Source organism: Symphodus melops (genome assembly GCF_947650265.1).
Source record: "Symphodus melops genome assembly, chromosome: 17".
Taxonomy (NCBI): domain Eukaryota; kingdom Metazoa; phylum Chordata; class Actinopteri; order Labriformes; family Labridae; genus Symphodus; species Symphodus melops.
Window position 1 is genome coordinate 18,160,238 of NC_136707.1, and position 20,097 is coordinate 18,180,334.

At 42.0% G+C, this 20,097-nt stretch overlaps 2 protein-coding genes across 7 annotated transcripts in view; one reads left to right on the top strand and one right to left on the bottom strand.

The window, feature by feature from the left end:
- The window catches only part of LOC306838606 (BAR/IMD domain-containing adapter protein 2-like), a 61,395-nt gene extending 44,711 nt beyond the window's left edge, over window positions 1-16,684 (top strand). The window contains exons 7-15 of one of the 5 annotated variants that reach the window (XM_079366902.1): window positions 5,571-5,723; window positions 8,287-8,529; window positions 8,666-8,897; window positions 9,174-9,375; window positions 9,477-9,545; window positions 9,628-9,781; window positions 10,006-10,043; window positions 14,583-14,625; window positions 15,141-16,684. In XM_079366902.1, the coding sequence (XP_079223028.1) occupies window positions 5,571-5,723; window positions 8,287-8,529; window positions 8,666-8,897; window positions 9,174-9,375; window positions 9,477-9,545; window positions 9,628-9,781; window positions 10,006-10,043; window positions 14,583-14,610 (1,119 nt within the window). In that variant the 3' untranslated portion in view covers window positions 14,611-14,625; window positions 15,141-16,684. Of the gene's footprint in view, window positions 1-5,570; window positions 5,724-8,286; window positions 8,530-8,665; window positions 8,898-9,173; window positions 9,376-9,476; window positions 9,546-9,627; window positions 9,782-10,005; window positions 10,044-12,413; window positions 13,921-14,582; window positions 14,626-15,140 lie in introns of those variants that run through there. The other 4 variants (XM_079366900.1, XM_079366898.1, XM_079366899.1 and 1 more) reach the window with 4 other exon arrangements.
- Window positions 16,151-20,097, bottom strand: part of aatka (apoptosis-associated tyrosine kinase a) — a 39,302-nt gene continuing 35,355 nt past the window's right edge. For both annotated transcript variants that reach the window (XM_079366896.1, XM_079366897.1), the window contains 3 exons: window positions 19,889-20,063; window positions 19,591-19,782; window positions 16,151-18,369 (listed from right to left, as the gene is read on the bottom strand). In XM_079366896.1, coding sequence (XP_079223022.1) covers window positions 18,341-18,369; window positions 19,591-19,782; window positions 19,889-20,063 — 396 coding nt within the window. In that variant the 3' untranslated portion in view covers window positions 16,151-18,340. The remainder of the gene's footprint in view (window positions 18,370-19,590; window positions 19,783-19,888; window positions 20,064-20,097) is intronic.

Genomic DNA, 20,097 nt, shown 5'->3' on the forward strand with positions numbered 1-20,097 from the left:
TGACAGAGTCAAATTGATCACTGGACCAGGAGCAGGATTCAACTGATACTTAAAGCTGTACATATCTGTAGAGTTCGTATGAAAACGATGCCTGTTTTCAGCTCGGATTGCCGAAAAAAAAAGTCACACGTGCACAAACATCTGTCTCTTCCTCTCTGTCACTGCTGGATTGATGTGACGGCTGTGACACATGGAGTTTGTTCCGCTGTGTCAGGGATACCACGAGGAGGTGTCATATATGAAGTGTCATTCAAGAGGCTTCAAAGCTGGCGGTGTATATATGCAGCAGTGTAGTTATGGAGCTAGCTTAGGATGGGTGGGGTGTTTATGTGCACAAAGCCGGAAAATCTTAGTGGAGAATGGCGAGTTGGAGCACGTCCTCGTCTGACTGCCTGAAGTGTAGGTGTCTGTTTGGTTTCCATTATATCATCGAGCATCATTTGGTCAACACAAATCAAATAAAGCATGAAAAAGGATTGCTATTAAGGATGAACTATCTATTCAAGGCACTTGAGGCCTTTATTGTTCCTTACACCACAATTTGCATACAAAAAGTTAATAAAATGAATTATAAATTGCATTTCATTTTTTTCTTTTTTCTTTTTTTTTTTCAGATTTGGAAGCATATTTGGTGCCCTTTAAAAAGGGCCCTTTATATTTTTTGAGGGGGGTCGTCGTGAAACGCTGACGGGGTGCTCCCAAGATGTCTTCCAAAAACAAATTTGAAATAACTTAAAAAATTTGACCCATTATTGTGAAATGATTAACAACAGAAGTTGTTCAATTTACTATAAAACCAGAGTGATATTTGTGTTGAAGTGAAAGTAATCTGTAAGAAATTCCATAAAATGTAACTTCACACAAGAGTGGAGTAATGTTGGTGTCTTTGTAAATAAATATGCACACAGACACAAAGATATAATATTATTATTTTAAAGCTGCTGTGTTGTTCTAATGCCCGCGTTAAGATAAGCCCATTGCTGCGTCTGGCTGTGCACAGCGTTAGATGCTTTAACCACTTTCAGACACAGTGGGGGGGGGGTCCCCATTCTCAGGCGCTGTTATTTTGGGGGACCCCTCCTTTAGACTATAATTTGCAACCAAGCAGCAGCCAGTCATGGAAAATGAAGACAATGTGGAAGTGCAAAATCCTGCAGTGTCTGCTCGAGACTGGCTCCAACAGCCCTTAAAGTTGCAAACGCACCACAGCTGAAAAAAACCAGTTTTACCGCATAAATGAACATGTTTACAGCCTGGTATGAAAAACGATATAGGTCTGATTAGTTATTGTCTTCGCTAACACAATCTGGACGGAGGGTGAATTTCTTTTAAATTGTTCCATTTGTATTTACTGGTCGTATGTGTTATCCATAGTTAGGCACTTAACCGACATGATTGACAGCTGGGTGCTTGGTAACTGTTTGTCAAGAAGCTTAAAACTCGCCTCAGTTGCAGCTCTCAGCCTGTCGTTGGGTTGACTGAAAGTAAGGCTGAGATGTGATTTATAGCATGGCGGTTACTGTCGATGAGCCTCCGGGGCTCCCTGCAGTAACAGAGGGCTGCCGTCACTCAGGCTTCATCACTTAATATTTACAGTCTTTGTTTGCAAATTGCAACCAAAAATGTGTCCAAAAAAAGAATATTGTTATTATGGAGTTTGATGAAGGCAAAAAAATACACATCTAGTTCCTCATTTGGGGCTCATTAAGCTTGTAAATGTTCCATAGACTATATTTTTGCAGTATTAAGAGCTGCAAAATGAAAGCTTTATGAATGTTGTTTTGGGCGGTAACTCAAGGGCACAGGGGCATTAAAAATAAAAACAGCTTATCTAATAAAATGTACTACTACTTAATTAACACAAAACATCTTATTTGCAGATTTAAAATAGCATCCAAGTTGTCCCAGAGGAGGTACTGAAGAAAAGGTTCACATATTTGTATTCTTTTTTCTCCAGTTAAATGTTTGTAATGATGGAGACAACGGAGAAAAAAAGTCAGGGCTTCTTGGTTCCTTTAACTATTTGAGCACCGTGATTGTCTGTTTCGAGGAGTTTGTGTGGAGGCAGAATCAGCAAAAGCAAGGGAACAGTTTAAATAGGTGGATCTGAGTTGGTTTGACGGATCATTTGGGCCCATCTGTGCAGAGAAGCAAACTCATCAGAGCTCTGGACTCATAACGGTACAGTCGGTAAGCAGGGACGCAGGAAAATCAATCTCCCTTTTTTTTTTTTTTTTCATTTCCAGCCCGCTCACTTCCACTGATCACATCAGGGCTGTGGGCGTGCGAGAGAAAAGTCAACTCGTTTGTGCCGGAGTTCCCCCCAGGGAGGGCACCGACACACGCAGACAAGAGGGAGGGAGAGAGAGAGACCTGCGCTTCTTTAACACCTGTGCTTCACAATGACAAACATCCATCTAGAGAGGCTTAGAAAGTGACCCGCTGCAGACATCCCAGAGTGTTTGATTTGATTTTTCAGATGGAGAAGGCTTCCTACGGTCAATAAGAGGCAGAACAGAAAGTACAAGCACAGAGTCTCGAAGTCGAGCTTTCCTCCTCCTCCTCCTCCTCCTCCTCCATCCATCCTCCTCCATCACATCTGTGTTACTTTAACAGATGAGAAGCACTAACTTTTTTTTTTATTTTTTTATCTCCCCTCCTTTTCATTAAAAAGTAAAGCATGTCTGAGAGGCAGTCTGGCAGTGGACGTAGAAGTCTGTTGAAATCCATTGATCCCCATCTCTGTCGCCCTTCTTTTTCTTCGTCCCACTCCTCTGTCTGAAAGAGACAGACAGACTGAGAGAGAGAGAGAGAGAGAGAGACACTTTCATTTTGCGATCTCATCATTGGGTGAAGCCCTCCTTCCCCTCTCCCTCTGCCAAAATGCTAATCAGCTCATTATGTAGTTCAATGGAGTAGTCTTAAGGTATCGCCGAGAGGAGGGGGGGGGGGGGGGGGGCTTCATCGAGATAAACTCCTTTTGCAATGCATACATGTCGGCTGTTTTAATAAGAGCCGGGGCAGAGATGGTGAAAGAGAGTTCAGGATGAATGTCTCCGGAAGATGTTAGATAAGCTTGAGGGGATTCTTCTGCTTGGAGTCATCGAATTGAAAAAATAAAAATAAAAAATAAAAATCCAAACTGGGGCTGCTGATCCGTAAAGATGCGGGAGGAAAAGATAATGTTGACGTGCAAGTGCAGCAGATAAACGACTGACAAATACTACCACAGCAGATTTAAGCAGGTAGTGAATGTGAATGTGCTGGTGTTTTCTGTTGTGTCCCGGAGCGTCAAAGTACAGTTTGTTTGCTTGCAAAGGATGCCCATGAAGATGGAAGAGAAGAGCAGACCGAGACAATGCTTTCGAATCCCCACAGGGGGAACGAAACGATTCTGTCGTGAATCCTCTTGTATGCATAGCTCATGGGAGGGAGGAAATCTCTCCATTCCCACTGCGTATAATCACTGTAACTGTCATTAGTGTTCAGTGCAACAACAACGAAGAAGTGAATGAAGATCCAATGCAGGTTCGGGCTTGTGCATAAGGGGATTTGTAGTCACCGTAAGTTCAGGCAGACCTGCATTGACCTGCAGCGGGTTTCATTTATATTTGTAACCTTTGCAAAACAAGTCATTCCAGCTGTGATGTAACCTGAGGTCGCTCAGATATAATAGAGGTTGATGTCTGCCCGGGCCTTTCCCTCTGCGCTCATTGTCTTGGGTTACTTTGGTGACCTTTTGAATGCTGGGAGAATTGGGCCATGTGGATTTGACAAGAGGAGTATGCTCTCCCTCGTTTGGGGTGATTTTCTCAACCATTTGGTGTAACAGTGTGTGCCCTGGAAAGCGAGCCGGTTTTCAAGTGCTTAATTTGAGTTGAAGATGTACAGAAAAGAACAGAAGTAATGTCAGACTGCTCTGTGGTGAAAATGCTCCCATCATCCTGTCTCCTGCATGATTTGACACCTCGTCTCTGATGGTGCTGTTGGAGCTCTTCCAGTGCTAATGCAAAAAGCCAGTAGCTCAAAATGTTTGTGTTCATTATCATTAAGCCAACCTGAAATGTCCCCCCCCCCCCTCCAATACTTCCCATGAACTAACCCTTCAGCTGTCAGCAGTGGGGAAGTAGTGTGCTCTGGTGGTTGCTAAATGAAATGCATCTGCACTCCACAGGAACTTCCATTTGGCTTGAAGGCGGGGAACTCTAACTTCACAGACTTCATTAGTCCGTGTGGGATTAATTGTGAAACTTTCGAAAATCTCTGATGCTTTGGGAGTGTTTTCCATGAACTATTAGTCACACAGCAGCTCTGACAACAACAGGGATTATGGCTGTTTTTTTGTTTTTTTTCACCTCTCATTTGGCGGAAAGCGAAAGCACAGAAACAGCACAATAATAAACTTGCACTCTTGAAATGTTTTTTTTTTTTTACCATGTGTGGCAGAAAATGTCAAGACATGCATGCATCTCACTGAAAACTTCTGGAAAATGTCAGGAGTTCTGTAGATTCAGGAGTGCATTGTTCCATTGCATGGAGGGGAATTTGAGAAAGAGAAAGTGAAAACAAAGTGCATTCGATAATAGCCAATCACAAGCCAGCTATAGTTGTGCACCAAAAAAGAGAGATATGTTTTGAAACATGCGGAAACACATCAAGAAGACAACTTAAACCAGCCTATACCCCAAAGAAGAGTTCAGTTTGGATCAAATCTTTCGGTGTAAATATAACACTCTCTTATGTAGGGTAGTGTTTATCAGCAGATGTGTCAGTATTTCAGCCATGAAACTGGATGAAGTCGACCTACTTCGCAAGTACAGAATTTCCGGCACACAGTGCTGATTGTGAAAACAATGTGTAGGCACACACTCACGACGGCCCCCTGAATGCCACATCCTCTTCAAAATAAGACTCCCTGTATCTTCTCACTATACTGATCATCGTGTGTGTGTTTATGTGTCATAAGGGAACTGTGGGAACATTCACCTCTGGCATTTCCTCATTTTAGAGCATGAATACCTAGACAAAGAGACAATCCTAAAGCTTCACCCCCCCTCCTTTTTCTGGACCTTACAAACACATATTATGACACCTGTTATGTCTTATTTCAGATGTATTTTCCTTGTCTAATGAGTATTGATGAACTCTTACAACAAAGGTGCACTTAACCACTCCAGCTGTGCAATGATTTCTGGCGGCTGTGGCTCAGTTGGTAGAGTCGTCATCTCTCAAACCGAAGGTCGGGGATTCGATCCACAGCTGTATTCACATGTCCGGTGTGTCCTTGAGCACCAACTTGCTCCATCTGCGTTTTCGGCAGCATATACATGTAAATGAATGGGATTAGTTACTTCTGAGCTCAAGTTCATTTACCCTATATTGTGCTTTAACAACTGTTTTCTCTTCCAGAAGTATGACTTTATGCAATTGTGTCAGTGTGACACAGGTGCCTCAAAAAAGCAGTTGAAAGAAACGACAGCTTTTTGTGGATTTCCAATATAAATCTGTCATACCAGTGTGTGTGTCAGTTATTAAAATAAGTTCATTTTTTCATTGTGTTTTCCTGTCAGTTTGTGGAGACCATCAGCAGTAAGCAGACTGAGCTGGACACCTTCATCGCTGAGGGATACAAGACAGCTTTGTCTGAGGAGCGTCGCAGGTACTGCTTCCTGGTGGACCGCCAGTGTGCCGTGGCCAAGAACAGCAGCGCCTATCACGGCAAGGTAAGTCCAACTGTCACTTGATAGCTGAAAATATTTGCTTTGATGTGAAATATTTGAGGTTTGGTCGAGGTTTTGCAGAAGCCAATAACATCACCAGGAACGTAAAAGAAAAGCATGGGGACATTTGGCTGTATTACGAGAGAAAACAACATATTTGTTAACTGGCTACCAACAGCAAAGACATCATTTGAGCCTTTACCACTTCCATGGTAAGTTGTAGTCAGCTGACATTAGCTTTCACCGTAGGAACACACGTGCAGGTGACTAGCTTTAAAGTCAGTGACACATTCTTCATTTGAAGTAAGACAACCTCTTCATTCAGATGTGATGGAGTTTTTATTGCACATCTTTTTTTTTTTTTTTTTTTTAAACCCTTATAGAGGCTCAGACATTCTAGTCAGAATAATTAGTCCAATCATCAGCACTTGCTTTCAAAAGCAACTTAATGTGGCGTGTTCTGATCTCTCAGTATTGTTCTAAAAGACAGCGGAGCATGTTAGCGTACTGTATTCTCTTTAAGCTGTGGAGTTGATTCTACCCTACTGTTCCTCATCTGCCGTCTTTTATTTCAATCTCACTGTTGTAGACCATTGTTCAGTCAAAAGAGGATAGTAGGAGATATATGTATAATTCACAGTCGCATTAGCTTTGACCGCTCATAGGGGCCCTCTTCATTTTAAAAATTCATTATGACTGTAGACGATGCCCAGCTGACAGGCGTGCATGAGACTGTAATCCATCATTGCACCTCTGAGCGTCCAGCCAACTTCTCGTGAAGAGAGCTGCCTCGTTTCTCGCTCTCTGCACAAAAGCAATAAATAGGAAAAGGCGTCAAAACGTAGAGATGTAGAGAGAGAGATGGATTGAATCAAGAGTCTGAACTGATGTATCGTTTTATAGCAGTAACTGGAAAATTTCAAAATACCTTCTTGTTAGGTTTGTGTGTGTGTGTGTGTGTGTGGACTGTGCTGCAGCTTCCCTTTGCAACATGGAGTCTAGTCATTAATCAGGATGGGGGTGTGCGTGGGAAGAGTTCACCTTCAGCAAACTGAAGAACCCTCTCCCAGTGGGTACCTGCGTGCGTGCGTGCGTGTGTTAAGCAAGAGAGAAATAGAAGAAAAATGTAAATGACTGCAGACAAAGGGAGCTTGCATGCAGTCTGTATGTGCAGATATGTAAGGGTCTACACGTATGGTTATACACAAATGTATGAATTTGTCATCCTCCATTGAATTGCTCATATAGTACGTAGGAAAAAAAAAACCAAACAGTCGAGTCCACAGGCTGTGAGATGCTGAAATGGGCAGATTGGTTGTATGTTTGTCCGGGGCCCACAAACTCACCCACGCAGCTAGTTATCATAGCTGCGCAGAGGGCAGAGGTCAAGGATACATAGAGAGAAAAACCTTCGAGATCTGAATGTTTCATTTGAAAAAAACAACAAAAAAAGAATGTTTCACAAAGAAAGGATGATGTCTGATTTGCTTTTTCTATGGTCACATTTTTTCTGGGGGGGGTCTGCATTAAAAAAGAAGTTAAATCTGTGAGTGTGGCATCGTAAAGGTGTTAGTTTTAATTTGTATTACGAGTAGTAACTCCAGTTGAGTTTTAGCAGGCGGCTGTGGAGTTCCATCAGCTGTAACGCTTTACTGTAGCTCTAATGAATCATTTGACATCTATCTATCTTACTTTACTTGTCCCTCTCCTTCCTCCAAACCAACACAATCTATCAAACTACTAAGAAGGAGAAAGAGTTCATAGGAAGCGTGCATGCAAGTCATTATCCATACCGCTTTCCTTTTGTTTGTGGTCTGGAGCCAATCACAGCTCTCATTGGGTGAGCGGCGGGCTAAACCCTCGACTGTCGAGTGCGTGCGAGTGCAGTTGATAACCCACTCCTCCGGGCTGTTTCCAGCTGGAACTCCATCTTTGCTTGGATGCAGTTGCTAGTTGGCACTTTGAAGAAAGGCATCTTGTAGATAGAAACGGTACCATCCTTCATCGCTGTCCGCTGGTTACAACACACGCCTTAAAACACTGATGTCTCTACCAGAAAAGATATCGTTGTCAAATGCTGTACTCCTAATGCTACAGATTATATCTTGTATTGTCGTTCACTATGTTCTCCCAAAGAAAGGGAAATCATCACTTTTCAGTCGCATCATAATATCACGTTAAAGCACTCTCCTTGCCTTTTTACCTTTTCTGTTTGTGCACACCAACAGTAACTTGACTGACTCCAGGATTAACTGGTTAGAATTTGATGTTCAATATATTAATCACATGGCCTGTAGAAAAAAGCTTGAAGATTTATTTTGGTAATAAATCCTCACCTCATACAATAGTAAAGCTGCTGTTGTTTTTATTTAAGGTTCAATGTTTTCTCATCCACTGCTTCTCTGTCAGTGTGTTGGAGACGCGTGTGGTTGTAAACTACAGCTTGTTTTGTCGGCTGAGACAATCCCCCCCCCCCCCCCCCCCCCCCACCGGTGCTGTTACTACAGTAGTTTTTCTTGTTTGGTTTTTTTTGTTCTTCTCTCTAATCTCCTCCTTCTCCCTTCAGGGTAAAGACCTTCTGACCCAGAAGATCCCAGTGTGGCTACAGGCTTGCTCAGACCCAAACAAGCTGCCGGAGAGGGCCATGCTGCTGGCACAGCAGATGTGTTCTGCCGCCCTCGGGGGAACCAGCCCCCTGCACACCTCTAAGTCAAATCTGGTCATCTCAGACCCCATCCCCGGAGCCCAGCCTCTCCCTGTTCCCCCAGAGCTGGCTGTGTTCATGGGCAGCGGCCTTGGACACCCAGCGGTGAGTTCAGGAAATAAGTGTTGTCCGCTATAACTTTATTCAATAGTTCATAGAGTGCTGTAGTTTTCGCAGGCTGAGAAGCTTTTTTTAATGGTAACTCTCGTTAAACTCCTTTTTATGGGCGTGTGTATTCCAGAGGCTGATGGGTCCTGATGGTATGTCCATGGTCAACGGGACAACAGGAGTCCACGGGGAGGAATATTGGACGGATGGAGGGACTATGTCCGTGACCCAAGTCAGGCCTTCGTCTCCTCAGACCCAGGCGCAGGGCCAGTCCCAGGCCGCTCCTCAGAGACAGGTCAGCGATGTCTACTCCAACACCCTCCCTGTGCGCAGGCCTGCCCCCGCCAAGAACAAGAACCCTGTGGGTAAGTTATCCCAACACTGCTTCAATGTAATGAACAGCTGTAGCACTGCAAGGAAAACAACAAGCAGAATATTTCACTGAGTGTCAACCTCCCTCATGTTATTAAATCTTTAGGTATACTCAGGACCCCTAAAGCTACATTTAGAGCATCTGCCTGACTACTAATTATATCTAAAGAGCCCAACATATTGCCGACAGTTTCTAAAGACTCCAGTTATCACATTTTAGGTTCTGATAATCTGAATCGAATGTCACTGACTATTATCTGTGTCCTCAGGAGAAACACGGACCCTGCCCAGATCCAGTTCCATGGCAGCAGGCCTGGAAAAGAACGGGCGTGCCCGTGTCCAAGCCATCTTCTCCCATGCTGCGGGTGACAATGGCACCCTTCTCAGCTTCTCTGAGGGAGATGTCATCACCCTGCTAGTGCCTGAAGCCCGTGATGGCTGGCACTATGGGGAGAATGAGAAGAACAAAATGTGAGTGTGCATTTTTTTTTTTTTTCTGTTTCATACTCCAGACTTGGAGACATGTTTTCCACAGTGAATGTGGAGTTTAACACGGCCTTCTCATTTTTCAGGCGTGGCTGGTTTCCTTTCTCCTACACTCGTGTGCTGCCTGAGAGCGATAACGAGAAGCTCAAAGTGAAGTATGTTGTGTTTTTTCTGTCATTACTTGTGTGTCAACTTCATGAGCCTAAGACGTAGGCCTTTGTTTCCTCCCCCTCCCAGCTTGCACCACGGGAAAAGTAGCAGCACAGGAAACTTACTGGAGAGTGATGCATCACTGCCCACACCTGACTACGGCCTGACTGCCCGACTGCTGGCACAGAGCCTCGCACAGACCCGCCCACGGCCCTACAGCATGGCAGGCTTTGGCACACAGGTAGGTAACATGTGTAGTACCCAGAAACAAGACACAGAAGTTAATGAGAGGCCCCCATCTGGTTTAATCTCGTGTTATATAATTGGATATGAGTAATCCTGCTGTGACTGAGACAGACGTTTTCCCAGTTTCTGCTGCCACCTTGTGGTTAATCAAGAGCACAGCATGTACTTCAAGACGAGATATACAAGTTAAAAATGTGCTACTTTTTCTTTTATTCTCAGCCTGCTATTGAGGATTATGACGGCCGCTTTGCCACAAGGTAAGTGCCTTTGTCTTCCTTTTAAGTGAAAAGTGCTTTGACTGCAGCAGCTCTGTTAGAAATACCTAACTAGGATAGTTTTGGAGTAATGATTTATCAGACGTAAACACAAGCGTCGCATACCTTAGATTAACAGTATTTCACCAAAATGACAGAATACTGGAATAAAAAAAGACGGCAGGTCTTCAACATATACAGAGTCGAAATAAAGTACCTAATAAGCAATCTGTACAAAAAGCAGGTTTAGACTAAGTAGGAGTAACCTGGTAGACCAATGTACATCAATATGTTGTTTATACAGTATCCACCCTTAAAGACAGAATGTGTGACATTTGACACATAAAAACAGTAGAAATCAAGTTTAGAGAAGCACGAGTCCCGCCTGCTATACTGTTGTCAGAGCCGTGTTTACGTCGTGTTAAAATTGGACTGGACGGCCTTGCATATAATGCTGTTTTAGTCAAAGACTAGGAAGAATAGCATACTCATGGTTAATTTGGTGTCTTTTTAGATCACGGTCATACCGTGTCCATTTCTGGGCAATGTGAAGCTTTGAGTCCAACAAAGTATGCTAACGTTAGCCTGCTAACACAGCAATGCAGGCCGGAGGCAATTACAGCTACTGCAAACGAGAATTTTGTCCGCCACTTCTGCTTAATGGTGCTTAGTTATGGTGCGTTTTAATTGATAACGCCTTTGTGCGGTCGCGAGTGGAGAGGGGTTGGAGGTGTGTCGCTGGAGGAGAGCGGAGGCTTCAAGCAGCAGTTTGTTTTGGTTTGGTCCTCAAGCACGACATCACAAAAAGTCGCACATTCTTTCTTTAAGAAATGTGGAGTTAACCAAAAAATGTGTACCACGTTAGAAGGTAAAGTAGAACTCTCAGGGAAAACCGCAAAAAAAACCCCACAAGAATAATAGGAACGATTTCTTTGGATTCTAGTTTTTTGTTCTCCTTTGATTTTTAACATACATTTTTTAAAATCGTATTTAGGTTGATATGTGTCAGAGTAAAATGATTCAGTACGTTTCTTTCTTCAAAAATGACCAAACCAAATATATAGTCCCAGTACTTTTCTTTTTTTAAATAGTAGATATTTGTTGTTGTTTTTTTACCGTGTATATGTATATACGGACACTTTGATAGACCTCAGTCCTACATAGATTCTAAAACACTCGTAATTAATACGTATGAGGAGTATTACTGTTTACTGTATTTTTTTATTGTCTTGTCTTTAAGAATTTCAGTTATTGACAACTCTCTTTAAAATAATCTGTTTTACCCGACCAATAGTTAATAATCAAAATGTAGATCAACAACAAGGTGGTGTCGATCCGAGACTAGACTGGTTAGTTGTATCAATAATAATTCAATAAGATCAGACCTCCTCCTTGTATTAACTTAAATTATGAATGGTTTTATACCCTCTGGGGACCATAGTTACACTGAATCAATGCATTTTGATACCGTCGTGTTAAATTCTCCTCCTCGCTCGATCGACGGTCAGTTTCTTTTTTCAATCGCATCTTCTTCGTCTTTCCGTCCTTGCTCTTGCAAACTTAACTTTTTAACTTAAGTTTTTTTTTTTTAAGTGAACTATCCAGTCTAGTGTGTCGGTGTTTTGTCAGAGTGCTCTTGGCCCCTCCCGTAACTTATCACTGTAATCCCATCAAGTCCTTGCTGACTCACCAGGGCTGTGTGAGGGTTAGGGTTAGGAATGATGCTGTGCCTGTTTCTGTCCAATCAGGGAGAACATCCTTGTTTAACTGTATATAAATGTGAGCGTTTGAGAGACAGTTTGAGAGTGATAAAGTGGCCGTGATCGTGTGCGTGTGTGAATGCTTGTATTGTAGACTTCATGCTGACTTCATCTCAGTCATCAGTGCTTGTCAGCCTGGGGCTTTGAGCACCAGTGTCAGCTGTGTTATGTACTCTTGTCTGTTTTTTTTCTGTATCAGTATTTTTGAGACGACACTGTCCTGCAGGGTGTATTCACCCCCAACAGACTAATCTAACACTACATCTCTCCAGCTAAGGAGATGACTCGATTTTCTCATCAACAGTAAACTTCAGGGTTTGTCTCCTTTGAAGTGACAGATGTGAACTAAATCTGGGCAAAAAAACAAAACAAAACATCCAACCGGGAAATGTCTGTTGATGCTAAAAGTTGATGAGGGAATTAGAGGTCCAATCTTCCTGATCACGGCAGGTGTGTTTGGAGATTTAGCTGTAGGTGGGGCGAGGTAGATACTCAACCCCACCTACACGTCTCCTAAACTCCACCCTGCCTCCTCGTGCCTGTCTTTGTCTTTTCTCCATTTCTCTCTGAGTGTGTCCGACCTGGCAAGCTTCCTTCTCTCTTTGTTCCACAGTGACAGTCCTGATGGCAAATTGATTTCGACTGTGTGAGAACAGACATTCAGACAGACACAGACAGCTCCGGATAGCACAGGGGCCTCTTCCTACCCCATCTTTTCCCCCCTCCTCTTAGCCTCCCTCCTGTCCACTTATCTCCACCTCTCCTCCTCCTCCTCTGCCCTCCACACACACCCCTTCTCCAAGTGGAAGAGGCCAGTTTCATCCCTCCTTTCTGTCCTCTCTTCCTCCCCGGGTCCCTCCTTTCCTCCTTCCGTCCAATCCTGGGTGCTGCTGCTGGTGGTGTCGGTGTGGACAGTAGCGGTTGGTGGGTGGAGGATTGCGTTGAGCGAGAGAGCCTGAGCGGGGCCTACCTGCTCGGCATGCAGCGCTATGGACTCTGAATACTCTTTCTCTGATCACAGTCCACCATCACGGACTGATCTCTCAAGAGACTGCCTTTGCTACTTGCTTGTCTTTCATGCATGTACATGGTTTTGTCATTTTGTCAAACTAAAGGACATGTTCATGTACTGTACAAGTGCCAAAAGACTTCAGTGTCGTTGTACTCGAGCCACTGGCTGAATGGCCTTTTAAAGCACACGTGGGGCGCAGTATTATCGAGTTCCCACCCACCACACACATGCAAAAGAAAAAAAAAAAAAAGAGCTTTTCAAAATGCAGCAGATTACAATGTTTCTGTTCTGAGAGATCCTGTAGGTGGCGCTGTGCTTCCTTGTGTCAGTGCTAAACTTAATTTATTTTCCGTCCAGAGGGTTTGTGTCATATTTTTGCCTTACTTTGCTTTTTTTTTTTTTTTTTTTTTTTTTTTTATATATTTAACACATGGTTTGTGTGCAGTGAATCTCATTTAAGAATGAGCTTCAAGAATATATACAGTATATATATCTATATATTAAAATTGTTTCCGTCAGTCGACCAAATGGCACTGTATTATGATCACAATGAAAATATGTTTTCATTCAAATCTTCATTTAATCTTTCCACCGCCAGCTGCAGTCTGAACTAACTGCCATATTAATGGGTTAAAATAAAGCGCCTCTCTCATGGAAACTTCAGTTTGGTCTTCTTCTTTTTTTTTTCTTTTTTCTTTTTTTTTTAACTGAAGTTGCGTAGAGTTTGGAGAGGTCTTCTATCTTCTGTTGGGTTTCCTCGATAACAGCTGTTTATTCCTTTTTGAGGTTATACGCAAAAAAAAAAAAGAAAAAAAAAACCCGGCTTTTTGCAGCTCTCAGTGTTATTTATGATTGTATTCCCTGAGTGGCTATGTAGTTTCTTGGTCTTTTTTTTTCTTTTCGAAAACTATTATTGTCCTTGTAAAGAGAAAAAAAACATATTTGCAGAAACAATGAGAAACTACTGATTCGTTAAAGTGTTTATCTTATGCATGCTGTGGAGGGAATCCAGAAAAAATGTGATACTGAAAAATTGACCTTGAATGTATGGTGACTTTTTACAAAGGTATTCTGAATAAAAAATATCTCTATATATTAATAAACTGGACTGGTCTGACGCGAAATCTGTTCTGTCACTGACGATCGCATCTGTGTTGTTGTAAATTCAACTTGCTTCAAAGTCACGCCACCAAAGGTTGTTTTTTTTTTTTTAAATTCCTTGTCACACCGCAGCTGTGGTCCAAGCATGCCATTGCATCCTTTCCTCCCTCCCGCTCCTTCCCATCTCTTACTAACACCCATAGCATCCGTGCTGATCTGTGTCACTGAAAGGAAAAAGACGTCTGTGAGTGTGTGCTGGTGTTGTGTACTGTATGCATATTGTGACTGAGCTAAACTCTGCCTTCCTTGCTTGTTTTTCCTTTTTTGAGGATTATTCGTTTGGCTTGTGTTTGGGATGTATTTTACAGTATATGACATGTGGTTGATTGCGTTGCATTTAAAGCATTCTTTATGTCCACTAGGTTGTGCTGCAGACCCCACTCCTCACTGAGTTCCTAAAAAGGAGCATACAGTTTAAGCATGTTGAGCATGAAGTGTTCTGTTTTTTTTTTCCATCCCTCATCTCAGTTTACAGTCCTTTTTATAAGATCAAACGTACAGTATCTTCATCTTGCACCAGACTAACCAGCAGTGTTTTTGACTAAATGTGACCCATGCATGATCTGAGAGATGAGCCATTCAAACCCAAAGGTTCTCTTTACCTTTCAGTTTGGGTCCAGAATTGTCACGGTTCTGAGGGAGCAGGACCTCCGTAAGTCACCAGCCTCCATCACCTCTCAGCCAGCCAATCCCTTTTTTTTCCTCCCTCTCTATATCTGCCTGGTTCTCTCTGCTCTCATTGGCTGTCTGGCTGCAGTAAGGCACTGGGAATCACTGCTTCTTTTCTCTCCTTTGGCCTCTGTGGACATGACAGCATTTAGATATGTCAGTCTAGCAGGCCTTAGGTTGCAGCAAAAGAATACCTCTGATTTTTATTTTCCACGTGTGTTCAACAATCCATAAAGGGAGAAACTAACAATGCATGAGTGCTGTTTTTTTTTTTTTTTTTTTTTTTTTTTTTAATTAGGGTTTACTCCACACATGCTTGCTAAAACTCACAGTATATTCTGCAACCTTTTGCTCTTCTTACTGTAAGAAAAAAAAACTATAGGAAGGTGGAGGATTTCTTTGGGTGTGGTAACGTAGTCGGCCAAGTAGCTCTCTAAATTTCCTCATGATACAACCTAACTGTCACTGTTCCTTGTGTCACCCCTCCTCTCCCCACAGTGACCGTTCCTTGGAGGTCTACCTCAGGCCCACCTTCATTGACGACCGATCTGCACCCATCTTCTACTAGCAGCCTGCCCTCCCCCCGGTCTGTCCACTAATGGGCCTTTTTGTTTTATTCTTAATGGGGATAAGCAACATTTTTTCACATTAGGAGTGCGTGAGTTGTATGATGATATCAGGTAAAGGGCCCAGAAGTGTGACCGAGGAGGGAGGAGGAGGGGGAAATCCCCCCAAGGAAAGTGTTTAACTACTAAGAATCAAGTTTCTTTGCTGGGGAAATCCACTTGGGTTAACCGTCATGATGTTTTGAAAACACTTTCACAAATGTTGAATGTCTCAACCTGAGCATTCAAGTGCAATTGTGACAACTTATTATTATTATTATTAGTTAGTTTGCACCAGTTGTGGCTACAGTATGGCTAATAGGTTTGAATAGTGATGCTGTCACGTTATCATTTATCTGCACTTCTACTATGGGATCATTTTTGTTCTTCCAACACTTTACACTGTAAATTAAATTAGAGCATTATTGGTATTAATGAGCAGTGCAGGAACACTCTGCATTCGGTGTTTAGGTGGGGTTTGAGGGGTGGACTTAAAGCTGGTGTTTGCAGAGTATCAGGAACGATGCAGAATCAGTAATAGGATACTGCCACAGATAGCGACATAGAACTGGACTAACTACTTCTGCTTTTGTTAAGTGATACAGGACTATATAGTTACTAGTTGTGATACAGTACACCCATATTCAATCAATGTGGGAACTGTGCCTTCTCCTTTTCTTTTTTTGATATGCTTCATAAGTCGCATTGACCTAATCATCCTGTAAACTGGTTTGAGGGCATAATGCATCACACTCGTATTTTTTATATTCTGAAAAATTTAAGGGGGGTATTATCCCTTTTTAGTGTTTGTAAATTTAATATCTGTTGTCTTTTTTTTTTTTTTTTTGCAATAGCAAGCTTCGGTACAATGCAATTTCAGCGCAAGAATATCAAGAATCTTTCTTTCTTTAAATTTCGGTAATATTTAATCTGCCAGATAGCCAAGAGATGAATTAAAGCATACTGGGTCTTTTTATATGTAGCTTTGAGGGAGTGGTAGCTTATCATGTAAGGTACAGTATTATCATGGCTTTTGATCATTCATGCTCAGTATTATACACTTATGTGGGAGAGAGGCTTAAGAGTGGAGGAATGTACCTGCAGCATGATGTATGGGGATAGCAGCTCAAACTGTACGACATGAAAAGCAATGTAATTGTATGAACGAGCCAAGTAGCCTCTTAGAAAGCAATAAATCAACAGGTGCATCATGAGAAGTCTTCTTTTTTTTCCACCAAGATTTGAGTCCTTAACTCTGAGTGATTTGATCAGGATTTTAATAAAAAGCCATCTTTCAAACGCGCTTTTTTTACTTTTATATAGCTTTCATTGTCTATCTGTCACCTCTGTTCCTGTTCTTGTATTATATCTGTCCTGTACAGAAAGTGCTTATAAATTATCTTGTCCGAAAATAAATCTAAATGGGCACAAACGTCATTCTTTTATGTGTCGTGTTGCTTCATGTTTGAATGTTTTATTGAAAATTCATCACAGACATGAAAGGGGGGGGAAAAAAAGGATTTGGATTTATTTGTTTGGGATAGTACAATAGCAACGAGTGAGGGGGGGGGAGGGGGGCATGGAAACAGCAAATGTTTTGTTACTACCGGTGCACAGAACAGCCCGCCCACCTCACCGTCTCCAAACGTGTCCGCCACTTTTTAGCCAATCGGCTTTGAAATATCTCTTTGGCAAATTTGAGAGGCCGTCATCCTGGATTGCATCTTTTCCAAATAGTACAAAAATACTCGCAACATGTTTCTCTTCTCGTAAAGCTTAAAAGGCAAAGTGAGAAGGTGGAACAGAATTGGCACTTTGAGCTACAGAGAGCGGGGGAGGAGAGGGGAGGGAGCTGTCCATGCAGCAGTAGTAATTCAAGTCAAGCGAACTGCTACATGTTGATAAAACATTCGTACAATACGTGAGATGTGTCATATTTTCAATGTCTTTTTTTTCTCTCTCTCTCTGTACACCTCATACCCCGAGCAATGAGCACAAAAATGTCATGGGATACATTACGTGTGAGGATATGGGCGATACATTGACGTAGAAAAGATCTATAAAGATGAGACTGACATTCAACATGTATGACTCGCGTAACACTTCCGAAAATACGATTGAAACACCTCTCCATCCCTTTGGTGTCATTCTATTGCTGATGAAGAAAAACGGTGATCTGCCACAAAATATAGTGAACCTGTAGATGGCACTGTGGACACAAACAGGGAATATCACTTGTTTGGATATGTCATTCCAGGACGGGGAGATGTAGAGCAACAAAGCAATGACTTGTACAAATAAAGACCCATTTTGGCTATACAAAGTGCTTCAGATAGATATTTTAACTGTAGATCATGTATCGTAGGTCATCTGTAACCAGAGTCAGTGGTGGTGATAATTAGTGAGTGGAACTACCTCGATTTCCTGAAGGATGCTTCCATTAACACAACACAGAATCCACTGAGTTCAATATTCATTATATAGTTGCAACAACAAAAAAAGAGCCATATTTAGTTTTGGAAATCCACCAACAGTGTCTTATGATGGCAACAGCCATCAAACATTGTTTTCTAGCTCCGACACTGAAACAGTCTTTGAAAATGCCAGATCAATAGTAAGCAGATGGACCAAGGCAGCATGAGAAGAGCAGCTATGACGCCTGTCATTTCAAAGTTTTCTTTTTTAATCTCTTTATGTTCATTTAGTTTATTTTGAAGTCACTAATAAATTAGCCTTGCAAGGTCACCAACAGAAACTGATGTTGCATCCAGCCAGGAAGTGTATTGTCATATATTGTAGGTTAAAAAACGGATATACTGATACTGAATCTATTTCTGCAAACCATATGATCTTATTTTGTCCTGCCATACCAGCAGCTGTTAGTGTAACTTCAGAAGACGGAAAAGAGAAATGTGCAAATCATTGAAGGTCTTTCACTACAGTGTGAGGCACTGTCTCATTGAGGGCCACCAGGGTCGATGTCCCAAAACGTTGATAAAAATAAAACTCTGTAAAACATCTAGATATTATAATAACGCTGCTTTTCTGTGTTGAGAAGGGACTCCGTCTCCTCCAGTCAAGGCCAGGATGCACTCAGTCTTTTGGATCACCTTCACTGTTTCCTGTTGGAAATAAATAACAGGAAAGGAAGTATTAAGATGCAGCCTACAAAAGCAGGGGTGTCTCCAGACTTTTTGGACTGTGGTGGCCCAACTTGGGCACAGACTTGTGCTGGGACGGCCTGTTGTTTGTGTGCAAGTGTGAATGAAGAGCATGTATTTACCCTTTCTGTCTGCACTGATCACATTGACCTTTAAGTAATACAAGATGTAAATTCAACATAATACATCTTCTAAACGTAATTAGCCAAGAACTCAAAATATTGTCTGTTCAAAGTCACAATTTAAAGTATTTTAAATGTTGAATAAAAACCTCTGCAAACTAAAAACTAAGACATGCACCTGGGGAAGCCAATAAGATTTCAAGGTGGATGATGCCACCCTTGGCCCTTCTTGAGGAGAGACACCCCTGAAGGTTTCTTCTATTGTAGAGCACCAAATTGTAAACTAATAACTGTTACTGCATTCACACTGAGTCACTTCTATTCTCAGTATCACATTATGCCAGGTTATATAAATGTTTATTCAATATTTGTTCAAAAAAAAGAGAGAGAGAGAGAACAGTAAAAAATAAACACAAGCTTTCTGTTTTTAGTTGTGTTATGGAGTAATAAATACCACCAGCAGTGACTGTACATGGACAGACATGTTATAGTGTGCCACAGCAGACCAGCTAATTAGTTGTCTTTCCACCAAAGCAATAGCAACGCTGCATTTTTTTCCTGGCAAATATTTGTCCGTTTAACAAGCTACAGTGCACAGTAACACTTGTATCCTAATTAGATAAAAAGAAGAATTTAGCAAGGAAGCTCACGCATGTTGTTGTGCAAAGTCTGCAACTCAGCTAATTGTATAACAAGCCTCTGTTTGGCTGTTCAGTCATCTGTGCATAGCCTATGGCAAAACAATGAAATAACTGGAAACATGTTTTAGAATGATTTGCTATTTGGAAAAAGGCTCATTGTTCATAACTTAAAGCACTATGACAGATTACTGCTAAGATCCTCGAGGCTAAAATGATGTTTCCTGAGATTTTTTCAAACACATCATGGAATGTACAAAGTGAATACACTGTATACATGCCATAGTAACATACCCTGAATAGAATTATATGTCAGTTGTACTGCTAGCTATCTAAAAGATATTGGTTGAAGGGTTGGTCATATTTTCTGCAGAAAATAGATCGCATTTAAAGAGTCCAAATTGAATAGAGTTCAGACAGACCTGTAGCTGTGGCCATGTGTGGGTCAGACACATGTGTGATAGAGAATCGTGACACCATAAATCTGTTGAGCGCTACAGCTGCAGGTTTGGGAGTCTGAGGACTGTTGGAGGTGGGTGAGGGTGAGGACTCAGAGATTGTTTCAGGTGAGGATTGCTTTAATGAGAGGTCATCTTCCCATTCATAAGCCCCATCTGAAAAAGAAGGGTGAAAATACCAGTATTGCAATGACTGCATACAAAGTGGGAAAATTAAATACTGGGCACTCCATAAAGCCTTTTATTTTCTTTCTAAACTAACCCTCAACTGAGTTGATCTCCGTTTCTTCAGAAACACAGAAGATTTCGCAGGACTCAGCTTCAACCTCAGGGTCAGTTTGCAGCTGGTCAGAGTTTTTTTCCTCTGAGGTTGCCTCCCCACTGGCCTCTGTTCCTGTTGAGAAAGAGTAGTCGGCAAGCTCTCCCGTGGGACTCTCCTGGAAGACACAATCATAAACACTCCTCACACTC